The following is a 12,542-nucleotide window of genomic DNA, read 5'->3' on the forward strand; positions in this document are numbered from 1 at the left end:
CTTATTTTTTAAATTTATTTTTATTTACCAATCATGCTGATTGGTCTTCATCTCCAAGAAATCCAAATAAGTGGTTCCCACCCCCTTCACTGGGATAGATGACTCAGAGTAGTTGGTACCATACAACCCTGGCTTTGGATCCAAAGGACCCGGGTACAAATCTATACTCTTCCACTTGGTGTGAATCCCATCCAGCTCCTTTGTCAGCTCTGATTCCCTCAGTTTCCCAAGAATGATTAATTAGCATAACCTTAACTGGAACTTAACTGTCTTGCTGCCATAGTTAAGGCAGCCGTAATGTGTCCAGACTACCTTGTTAGCATCCTTAAGATAAATTTGATGGGAACTGGACTATCTTTTTAAGTCAGTCTCAACATCTCAACATATATCCTTGTTCTCACCTTTGTTTTTCTCTCCTCCCCTGAGACTTTCCCAGTTAGGGTGGGAAACTTCTTATATTTCCCCTATAAAAGATTCACTCATGATGTAGGTCTTTGTTAACTCCTTTTCAGGATTAAGCTCACTATGAGGTACTCTCCCTCCTCATGACATCTTCCCTTTAATGACTTCTTCCTCCTAGTTAACTATGAGTTCCATGAGAGAACTTTCCCCTTATTAATTGTTAAAAACTCTTTCCTTGCTAACTCCTGTGTGCTATTCACATCATAAATAGCAAAACTTTGTAATGTAGGGTGGATGTTTTGTCACGGTTGCTCCATGTGGCTAACTTTTATATAATATTCTCATAAAATCTATTGCTCTCCCAAATCTATTTCTATTTACCGCACCTGGTGCCTGTTTTACCTTTTCACACTGACTTGTTGTACAAAGTCACACGGCAAGTCAGCTGGAGATTTGGCATTGGCAGTGAGGTTTCAGATCCCCCTCTGGACTCACATCCAGATTCAGATCCGGGATCTGGAATCCCTCTCTGTAACATGGGATTAACACTCTCAACCTCACTGGATTGTCTGGATCAAATGAGATGATACGTGCAAAGTGCTTAAAAAGCCCACGACCCCCCATGAATGTGACTGTTGTGACAGCGACCCGCCAGTTAAACTTTCCTGGTATCAATCTGAGGGATAAATTGGCCTGGTTTCCCATATTGGTGAGGATTTGAGAGAAGCTGTAAATATTTTTAAAGTTTTCTGGGCTTCCTTCTGTGTCTCTTGTTGAATCTTTTTATGAGCTTCCAACAAGCGTTTATGAAGCAAATATTTTGTCTTGGACGCTGTGCTGGGTATTGGGTTACAAAGACAAAAAGGGAAAAGAGCCTTGCCCTCAATGAGCTTACATTCTACTGCGGGGGAACCACACTGAAATAGATGCAAAGGCCTTTCTGGGGAACAAACATAAATAGATACAAAGGACATAAAGGACTTTCTGGGAAGCAAATAGTGAAATAGATATAAAGTATTTTCTGGGGAGCAAATAGTGAAATGGATACAAAGGATTTAAAAGACTTTCTGGGAAGCAAACAGTGAATTAGATACAAAGGACTTTCTGGGGAGCAAATAGTAAAATGGATACAAAGGATTTAAAGGACTTTCTGGGGAGCAAATAGTGAAATAGATATAAAGTATTTTCTGGGGAGCAAATAGTGAAATGGATACAAAGGATTTAAAAGGCTTTCTGGGAAGCAAACAGTGAAATAGATACAAAGGACTTTCTGGGGAGCAAATAGTAAAATGGATACAAAGGATTTAAAGGACTTTCTGGGAAGCAAACAGTGAAATAGATACAAAGGACTTTCTGGGGAGCAAATAGTAAAATGGATACAAAGGATTTAAAGAACTTTCTGGGGAGCAAATAGTGAAATAGATATAAAGTATTTTCTGGGGAGCAAATAGTAAAATGGATACAAAGGACTTAAAGGACTTTCTGGGGAGCAAATAGTAAAATGGATACAAAGGACTTAAAGGACTTTCTGGAGAGCAAATAGTTAAATAGATACAAAGGACTTTCTGAGGAGTGAACACCAATAAGTTGGGGTCAAGAAAAGCCTTTTACAGAAACTGAACTCAGAATCCAGCTAAGGATCCTATGTGGTATGAGGGAAGAGAGAGAAAATTCAGGATGGGGTCTACTCTGTGCAAAGGCAGGAGATGGGATGGCTTCTGCAGGGAAGACCGATTGACTGCTCTGTCTGTAACAGGGAACGCGACAGGAAGCAGCAAGAAATCAGGCTGCAGCCAGAAGGCAAGAAGTTTGAAATGCTAAATTCAGGACTTTGAAATTTCTCCTGGCAGTACTAGGGAGCCGTTGACGTTTCTTGAGCTGAAGAATGACAGTCATACTTGTGCTTTAGGAATAATATTTTGGCACATGAGTGAAGGATAGATCGTGGAGGGGAGAGCAATGAGACTGGAGACCATGAGGAGGTCCTAGCAAGAAGCCAGGTGAAAGGTGAGAAAAGTAGCCGATGAGAGGGGATGATTAAGAGAAATATGGTGGAGATAGACATGGCAGGATGGCTCACAAGACCACTTGTTAGACAAAACAAAGATTCTCACTCAGGACCCTCCATTTCCGAAGGCCCTGAAAAGAGCCAGAAGGGGCTGTTTATGGACAGGGTAAACATCCTGGGCTGCCGTGTCCGCAGAGATGGAAGGGCGGCTCACTGCCGTCGCCCGGCACTCAGAGGAGGTGCCGCTGATAAATGAGCCGACCGACTCCCGCTGGCTCCGGGTCCATTTAATGCAGACCAGGCTCCCCCACGGAGGGTTTAAACATGGGCGATGGCCAAGAGCAGCAGGAATCGGGCAAGGGAATAACTGACATCTCGGGCTCACGTGCTCCCAACTCGGTGCCTTCCCCGGCCATCCAGGAGAGAAAAAGCCCCTAAGGGAAGGAGCTCCCAGCTTTCTTCCTCCTCCTTCTCCCCAAGTTCAGTCCTCTTGAGTGAGCTCCGGTCCTAGGATAGAGCAAACAGGGCCTTAGCCCAGGGCGCTGCCATGAGGAAAATGAGGCTGGGAAGGGAGAGTGGGGCAGAGTTATTGGGGCTGGCCTTTCTCATCAACACATTTGGGCCCAGCCCAGCAGCTTGGCCGGGCCTTCTTCCCCACCCTTTTTGGGCCACCCTTCCGATCCCCTAGAGCTGGGATTCTCCCCTTCTTGGTGACATGGACTCCTTTGGCCGTCCGGTGAGCATTGGGCCCCTTCTTCTGATAATGTTTTTAAGTGCAAGGAATATAATACAGAATATTACAGACTATTGCAAAGGGAATCAATTCCACTGAAATACAAGTATCAGAATATTTCTAAGCCATTTCACAGACAGGTCAGGAAGCCCTGATCATGGGAGCTCTCCTCTCAGGCAGGCAGGCAGCCCCCTTCTGGCACAGAGGCACCCCCGGGGGCTACTGTTCCCTGCCCCAGGCCAGGCTCCTGGGCTGTAAACCTTCTTCCTCACAGCCTGGCAATTCTCACCAGCTGAAGGATTCCAGAGCTCGGCCTGAGCTGACCTACCCTCACAGGACTATGGCTGTAGAGTGGGAAGGACCTTCGAGGTCCTCAATCTGGACCCTTATTTTACAGATGAGGGGCCTGAGACCCAGCGAGGTCAGTCAGCTTGTCCCAGTGAAGCTGGGACTCGAACTTAGGTTCTCAGAGTCGGCCCCAGCCCCTGGTGGGGCTGAATATCTCAGTGCAGCAGCGGCTAGCCAAAGGACTGTTCTTTAAGTTCTTTAAGCCTTTGTCCTGGTCTTTAACTCCCCCCCCCAAACTCAATGAAAACCCTGCGTTTGTGACTGGAACATTCCCAGGGCTCAGCGGACGCTCCGGTGGGAAGGCTTCTCCCTGCCCAGCTCCCCCCTTCCTCTGGTCTTACCTCACCCTTCCTGGCCCCCTCCTGTCAGACTGGACTCCGGGCCCAGAATCCTAAGAATGTTCCTTCAGCTCGGGGGGAACTTGGCCGGGCTGCTCCCTCACAGAGAGCCAAGCCTACGGCCTTCTCCTTCGCTCGAATGGTTCATTTCAAAGTGAAGGGCTGGGAGACTGGACCGACTCATTATCCCCCAGAACGCTTCTGGAGAAGGAGAATAACAGTCTTGTCTAATAAGCCCTGTTTACCTGCCCTGGGGAGGCCACGAGGCAGAAAGGAGCCCCTGGCCTCGGGAGCTTCCCTTCTCCAGGGGATGCAACGTGGAAGTGCCCACTGGAGGAGGAGGGCACGCACTGGGTGACCCCCGAGCCGAGCCCTGGGGACAGATCCACAAGTGGAAATAGGAGAGAGCTCCAGGAACAGCCAGATCAGGGCCTTTGCGGAGGCGTGAGGACAGGAAGCCAAGGGCCACGCGCAGAGAACTCAGCCAATTTGGCTGAAAACATGGAGCTGGTGCCCGGAGGTGAGGGAGAACGTGCCCTTCTTAAGGGTCTGCAAAGGGAGGCCGGAACCGGACCGTGGCAGGCTCGAAAAGCCAAGCCGAGGAATTCATTTCTCCTGGAGAAAACGTGGTCCGAGCTGGGATTTAGCGAGGGGCTGTGGCAGCTGTGTGGGGGAGGAATTGGAGAGAGCGGGGACTGGAGGCAGGGAGGCCACGAGGAGGCTACTGAGATGGTCCAGGGGAGACCTGGATGCGTGTTGGGAGAAAGAAATAGAAGAGAGAGCATATTGAGAAGGGAGAACCAGCAGGACGTGCCCATTGGTTGGCTTTGGATCAGAGCGGTCAATTCTACAGAGTCCTGGTCGACATTTTGGAAAAGTTGGTCCCTGGAGTCCAACTTGCCCGCTTGAGTTTCTCAGGACATCAGCCGGCCCCTCAAACCTCCCCTCCCGGAGGCCTGAGGTCCAAGAACCAAGGCTGCTTGTCACGACCGGTCATTGTCCCCAAGTAACACAGTCTTCCCTCGGCCTGCCCTCTTAGTGTCCAGAACAAGTCTTGGTCAGATGAGGTAAAGATCTGGCCTCTGACAAATTGAAAACATATTGGGTCAGATCGCCACCACACAAAGAGACGAGGATGCTTGATTAACCGTTTCAGTTCAGAAATCCAGACAAAACAGGATTCCCAAGAACAAATCCCCCACTCTGGCGTTCTGGTTGTCTCAAAATACTTTGTATTTACCTGATGGCAACGTCCTTATGAAGTGCCTACTACGTGCAATCACCAATTGGCATTCAGTCACATTTCTCAAGCATTTGAAAGGTCTTGTGAAGCGCCTGTTATGTGCAAGCACCGAGTGACATTCAGTCACATTTCTCAAACATTTAAAAGGCCTTATGAAGCACCCACTATGTGCAAGAACTGATTGACATTGTCATATTTCTCAAACATTTAAAAGGCCTTATGAAGCACCTACTATGTGCGACTACTGATTGACATTCAGTCACATTTCTCAAGCATTTGAAATGTCTTATGAAGCGCCTACTATGTGTAAGCACCAATTGACATTTAGTTGCATTTCTCAAACATTTGAAAAGTCTTATGAAGTGCCTACTATGTGCAAGCACTGATTGACATTCAGTCTCATTTCTCAAGCATTTAAAAGGGAAAGGTAGGGTAGTGGCTGGAGAGCCAGGAAATCCAAGAAAGCCGAACCCAATTTGCCTCTGGCCCATTCTGACTCTGGGCAGACTTCAGTGCCCTCTCTGGGCACTTCTGAGTCTTTCAGGTACAGAGAAGAGCCACCTGCACTTCAGGAGAGAGATTTCTTTTTCTGGATGTTCCCTATGCCATAAAATCCAAGATCTAATCCCACACCCGGAGTCCATTGCGGGTCTGACATTTTAAAGGTAGACGTCTCTATCAACACAATAGAAGTTATTTTGGGATCCTTACATCCAGCACTTGTTACATGGGATCATGGGAGCAAGAGCTGGAAGGGACCTTAGAGGTCATTTCTTCCCACCCCTCACTCCCCCCCCCCTTTTTTTTTTTTTTTTACAATTTCAGGAAATTGAACCTCAGAGTTTCTAAGTGACTTGTCTTATCATCCTAGATTTAAAGCTGAAAGAGATTTAAGTTGGATCCAACTCTCTCATTTACAGATGAGGAAACTGAGTCTGAGACTGATTAAATGATTTGCTCAGGGTCACATAAATAAGTACCCAAGGCAGAATTAGAATCTAGACTTCCTGACCCAAAATCCAGTCATGCCATACAGCCTCTCTTATAGGGACCTTAAAATGCTGGGTGATTGAGGGACGGCATTTTCCTGGCAACCAGAGAACACCAGAGAAGCCACTATCCTTCACTCCCTTTACGTGATCGGCCCTCTTCTTTGTCACACAATTAATCACACAAGCAACAAGCATTTATTAGGCACCTACTGTTGCTCCTCAAACATTTCTGATTTGGCCGACTTTTTTCTGAACTTCTTGAAGTTCTCAGACTGTAATATGCTGCAAGTAATATACTTAGAGTTACAAAACCCTTTCCTTCTCCCACGATCTTGCAAGGGAGCTTGCAAAAGGATACTTAGCCCCATTTTACAGATAGAAAAGTGAGAGAGGGGAAGTGACTTCCTCAGAATCCCACAGCTAATCAGTGTCTGTGATGGGATTTGAACTCAGCTCTCTCGGCCTCCAGCCCAGCACTGTGTGCCATACTTCCCGGATCCACGTGGAATTAATTAACCACCGATTGCCTGACTCATGGCAGCAGCCGAGGCCCGGGGACACAGTGACCAAGGCCTTTGTGTTTGGGGCCTTTTCCTTTCCTGAGACCGAGAGGAAGTTCTCTCAGCCATACTCTTTGGGGACATTCCGAACGATTTTGCTCTGGGGCCAAGGGTGGAAAGTTTCAGCCAAAAAAGGACAATTTTCATAGACTGAGGAGCAACCAAAACAACTGGATTAAAGCAAGAAAGATTCCTCCTCCTAATTAGCCCCCGTACTCCAGCGGAGCACGCTCGTCCCCAGTGCAGGGCCCAGGAGGTGACCCACGTGTCTAGGTCTCTCTCCAAGGAGCCAAGGGGGACTCCCGGAAGGGAGCAGTTCCCAAAATTCAGGTCTTCGCTAACAGGGAGAGTCTTCACCTATCAAGGTCCCCAGATTTATTGCCATTTCCAGCTGTCACCGTGGTATAAATAAATGGAACGAAGGGAGCGGCCAGCCTCCCAGCGGAAGGTTATTTTGGGGCACTGGCGGCACCGAGAGCCACAGAACAGATCTCGCCGTGTGGGGCCCAGAATAGCCCATGGAAAGTTCAGCCCAGCCCGTGGTCCCTGCGAGGACAGGAGGTACTGGGATTCACCAGTGTCAAGGACAGCCCACATCCTCTTCGAGGATTCGGAGACTTGGCGGCCGGAGAGCTCCCGAGACTACGAGGCTTCCTCCTGAAGAATTCCGTGTTCTCTTCCATCTAAGTCAAGGGTTGCATTGATTTTTTTTTCCAAGAAAAAGCACGTATCTGTTGCTGTATCTTCATCACTCCCAGAACAACCATTGCATAAGACCGGAGAGAGAAATTCTTGGTGTTGGGGGAAGGAGGTGGGGTCAGGGGGGCAGAGAGGAGGGAGGGAGGGAGGGCGAGACAAAAGACTTGGGCTTGAATTTTATTTTGTTCACTAATAACCCAATGACTTAAATAGGATCGAAGTTTGGGGGGACCTCAGAGGCCATTTTATAGATTAGGAAACTGAGGCTCACGGTGGTTAGTTGGATCATCGATCAGGAACTGGAAGGGAATTAAGAGGCCCCTGTAGTCCAATTCACTCCATCTTACATATGAAGCAGCTGAGTCCTGTGGGAGTTTAAGTAATTTACTCAAGATCATAGAGATAGAAGGAGAGTTGGGACTTAAACCCAAGTCTCCTTCCTCCTAACCTAATACTTTATCGACTGCACATCCCTTCTGGTCTCCCCTTCCTCGTCTCTGCAGGATGGGGCTAACGAGACTTTTATTATCTCTTTCCAGGGTTATTCTGAGGGAGATACAACACCTCAGCCCCCGACACTCACCCTCTGGTCCAGTGTCTCCGGCCTCCTGGCCGTCCCACAGACAAGACCCTCAATCTCCGAGCTCCCGCAGTTTTCCCTGCCATACTCTTCCTCCTCCTCTCTGACCCCTGATATCCCCGACTTCCTTCAAGTCCCCCCAAATCCCCCCTCCCTCCTCTAATTCATCGATAAACCGTTCTCTGCAGTTGGGAAGCTTCTAATTTGGGATCCAGGAATAGATTTCAAGTGGACAAGGGGTTCCTCCCTCCCTGGCCCTCCTGCTCACACATGGCAAGGAGAGCTGAGGGTCTCAGCCGGACTAGAGGCCAGCGGGAGGGGAGCAAGGAGGATGTGTTACTGTCCCCAGAAAGCTTGGTGTCCAACAGCATACAAGGGGCGGGGGCACAAAGTCCAAAAGTGACTCCGAATCTGGGAGGCTGGGAGGATGCCGGGGCCCTCCAGAGAAAGAGGGGACTCTGGGGGGAGGGAGAGGGAGTTGTTGCAATGGAAGTGCCGATAGAGCCCTGTGACTCTTCCTGTTTAAGTGTGGGGGGACTTCATATGAGCAGAAATGTTCTAGGGAGCAGCAAGGTGGCACAATGGGAGGAGTGCTCATCCTGGAGTCACAAGGGCCTGAGTTCAAATCTAGCCTCAGACATTTAAAAGCTGTGGGAAAGTCACCTGGCCCCCACTGTCTGTCCCCCAAATAAAAGGAGGAAGGAAGGAAAGAAAGAAGGAAGGAAGGAAGGAATATATTCCTAATAAATAAAGTGAGGAAGGAAGGAAGGAATATATAGGGAATATATATATATATATTCCTAATAAATGAAGTGAGCAAGGAAGGAAAGAAGTGAGAAAGGAGGGAAGGAGGGAGGGAGGAAAAAAGGTTCTAAAAGAGAAAATTTGGCTCTTGAGCCTTTCCAGCCCTGGTCTTCCTGAGCTGGGGAGTCATCTGCCTTTGGGCGGGCGCTTTCTCAGGCCGAGTTCCGAGGCAGAGCTGCCCTGCGCCGCTCCCCTGCGCCTTCCCAGAGAGGAGGAGGGAACGCCCCTGGCGCTTGCCCTGCTCGTGATCCCAGGTTACTCTGTGGCTCCGAGGGCAGCGCCCAGGGCCTGGGGGGGGTGAATGAAGATCCCTTAAAGCTGGCAAGGGGCTTTAATCATTGGCCTCCCTCCCTTTTCCTGACATCCCTGTGGTGAGAGCCTTGTGCTCATTTGCAGAAAGACCAGAAGTCACGAGCACTACCCGCTGGGCCCTAAACACGAATGAAAAACTTCCCCCCAGGAAGAGCTTTGCGGTGCCAGGAGACAGGTAGTGGGCCCCCCATGCCCACCGGTCTTCGAGGACCAAGCTGTTGGGGGCATTTATGGAGGAGCCTTCAGGCGGGTCAGGGGCGGAGCAGACGGCCCCCAGGTTCCTTCCGTCTGTGATTCCGTGACTCCCGGAGCTCCGTAACTCGAGCCCCAGTTCCTGCATGTTTCCATCCCCGCCTCGGCACTGGCTCCCCGCCACCCCCCGATCCAGGCTGAGCTTAGTCCCCAGGCATCCCTTCTCCAAATAAGATGCTCCATTGTCTGGGCTTGTTTTCTCAGCAAACAGGGAGCAGCCCGTGGGGGGCGGGGAGGGGGGGGCGGCTCTGCTTGTTTGAAATGTGACCGAGCAGGGATGAGGTAATGGGGTGGTGAACTTGGGGCATTGGAGCGTTTCCCCAGGACCTGGGAGCCACTTTCCGCCCTTGACCCAAAGGAAACCCGGCTTTCTCTGGAAGGTGCCCAAGCTCGTCCCAGGCCTGAGTGGCAGAGCCCCCGGTGGGCAGCCCTTCTGCCCCTCAGGACTGAGGCGGACGGGAGCCCTCCATGTGTTCTGGGGCCGCCATATCCTGGCTCTGGATTCTCCTCCTGCTGGGCCGGGCCCGGGGCTCCCACTCGCCAAAGTCAAAGTCTGGGATCAATCCGGCTTCTTCCTCCCTGAGCCGCTAGGCCCTCCCTCCCGTTTCACAGGCCAGGAGCTGGGCCGGGGGCTGATCTGCCCCACCTCCCACGGGCAGGGGGTGTGAATGAGGGGCTGAGAGCTGAAGCCCTGTTCCGGATCCGGGGGTCTCCACGCAGACGCACATGGGGGAGGAGGGGAGGTGGGCACTCAATGGGCATCCTGCCCCTTGGTTGGCCTGGTTCTGAGTCCTTATCAGCCCCTGGGTTTTAATCCGATAATGGGTGGAGCCGGCAGCCAACTGAGCCCAGGTAAAGGGTCGGTGAGCAGGAGCCGAAGCTGGATGAACACAGGGATCGTTTCACAAGTGGGGGGGAACAGATTCCCCCTCCTACCCCCTCACCCCCCATAGGAAGTCAGGACCCAAAGATCTGTCGCAGGAGGCAAAGTGGCCATCTAGCCCAGCCCCCTAACATGAGGAAACTGAGGCCCAAGGAGAGAACGTGTCTCACCCAAGATTCTCTAAATGATTGAGCAGGACTTGAATTCAGATCCTCTAACGGCACATTCAGGAAGGTAAAAACCCAGTCCTGGGGAACTAAGGACAGACAGACAGACAGACAGAGAGAGAGAACCTTTGTTAAGGTCTTAATTTGGGCCCAGCCCTGGGCCGAGGACTGCAGAACAGTCTCCCCCTCCAGGTTCTGACTGACCTCATGGGAGAAGGCAGCACCCCTGGAGAGAGACTCTGGGAGCGGGAGAGGGGAACGTGGGTCCCGGGCCGACCGAGCGCCCCCGCCTCCCTCCTCCTCCCCACTGAACGCCCTTTCTCTTGCAGGACGTACGGAGAGCTCACCAACTGCACCTTTTTCATCGCCGAGAAGCTGTACTGCACCTGGCCCAACCTGCAGGTGAACGACTTCTTCCTCGCCATCCACAGGCACTACTTCCGAGAGTGCCCCGTCACGGGCAGGGCCCTGAAGGACCCGCCCAGCAACATCCTCTGCCCCTTCATCATCGGCCCCATCTTGGTGACGCTCCTCGGGACGGCGCTGGTGGTGTACAAGAGTCAGCGCAACGAGGGCATCGTGTAAGGCCTCGCCCGCCCGGCTCCGGCTCCTGGGGCTTCCACGTGCATGTACCCCCCGCCATCGTCGTCGTGACCCGAGACTGTGGGGCTGTCAGACCGAGGGATGCTGGGAAGGAGGTGGGAAGGGAGCGGCTCTGAGGGGATACTCTCTGCGGGGGAGGGAGGGCGGGCGAGGGAGAGAGCATCGTGGGAGAAGACGCGAGCAGGCTGCAGACAGCCCTATTCATTCCCTCCCCACAACCTGCTCCCGAGTCACCCCAACAATATTTTTCAGTTGCTAACAGGAGAGAGTTCTACTTGACGTGAGCCCTATCTTGTCTCAGCCGGCAGGGTCCACGAGATTGGTTAAGGTTGGCCAAGGTTCCGTCAGGCAGAGAAGTTGTGAGTATAAATTATTCCTTGGGAAGCCGTTGGGCAAGTGTTTCTCTTGAAGTGTTCATTCTCCAGATGTGATCCTCCGACCTTTTGGTGTTTCCATTGTATAAATGATTTTATTGTACTGTACACATAAAACAAGCTGTGTTTGAGTGATTAAAAGCTATAATCTCAAATATGGGAAGGATTCTGGTCATTCTGGGACTCTCCAGCGGGGGTCGAAAGGGTATCAATAAGTGAAGAATAAGCCCGGTAAATGGTCCCCCACCTCCCCGATGAGTCCTGGCAACCTTGACAGAGGACTGGCAAACATGGGGGAGACGATAATAAGAACGATTCGCATTTATACGGAGACTTCCAGTCCCAATGAGCCTGATGTTCGCCACCTCACTCAAGCCTCCAAACGGTCCTGAAAGGTCGCTGGTCCTCCAACACTGAGACTCGCACCACCTCATTAGGCTCTCGCCGTCCGCCATGTTTGGTACAGTCCGATTCCATCCCGTTTAACAAACATGGGAGGCAGCTTGGCCCAGCAGGAGGAGGCCCTGAATTCATGTTTACTCTGTTCCATTTGGGGCAAATCACCTGTCTTTTCTATATCTCAATTTCTCATCAATAAAAAGAGGAAGAGGGACTGGGTGGGCTCTAAGGCACCTTCCGGCTCTCAATCCATGATCCCGACACTCTCGCACACAGTAGGCACTTAACAAGAGACGTGACTAGGACTTTGGTACCTGGTGCCAGTTGTTTAGCAGAAAGGGAAGGAAGTCCCTCCTCCAATGCCAGTCAAGTTTTCTGAATCCCTGGGAGTTCGAGTTGCTGGTTCCACTCCCTGTTCTTCACTCCCACCCTCCTCTGCCCATAGGGCCCTCTTGGACCATTCTCTGAGCCTCTAGGTACCCATTACTGAGATTCCATTTCTTGATCACATTCATAAGAAATGGATAAATAATATAATCCTACAATGTGTAAGTGTTTATGGCGTTGAAATTTCAAGTATAAAATAATTGCAGGCTTTACATAACTGGGAACTAAGTCACTATTGTAAAGATTAAACCAAAATTAATTTCCAACAATAGCGTCGTACCAATAACCATCACAATAATCTCTTTGATAGCACTAAAGTGCAAATGCAAGACGTATCTGGAATAAGCGAACAAGTCTATCGAGGGGATTTATGAAACAGGAAAAAGAGAAAGGACATCCTGCATCATCACATGTCCGGTTACATAACATAATCCGTAACCGTGCACCTCGAGGCTTAA

At 50.5% G+C, this 12,542-nt stretch overlaps 1 protein-coding gene across 1 annotated transcript in view; it reads left to right on the forward strand.

The window, feature by feature from the left end:
• The window catches only part of RAMP1 (receptor activity modifying protein 1), a 47,947-nt gene extending 36,494 nt beyond the window's left edge, over positions 1-11,453 (forward strand). The window contains exon 3 of the mRNA XM_051999250.1: positions 10,651-11,453. Coding sequence (XP_051855210.1) covers positions 10,651-10,906 — 256 coding nt within the window. The 3' untranslated portion in view covers positions 10,907-11,453. The remainder of the gene's footprint in view (positions 1-10,650) is intronic.
• Positions 11,454-12,542: the final 1,089 nt, after the last annotated feature.

The sequence above is a fragment of the Antechinus flavipes genome, chromosome 4 (assembly GCF_016432865.1).
Source record: "Antechinus flavipes isolate AdamAnt ecotype Samford, QLD, Australia chromosome 4, AdamAnt_v2, whole genome shotgun sequence".
Classification (NCBI taxonomy): Eukaryota; Metazoa; Chordata; class Mammalia; order Dasyuromorphia; family Dasyuridae; genus Antechinus; species Antechinus flavipes.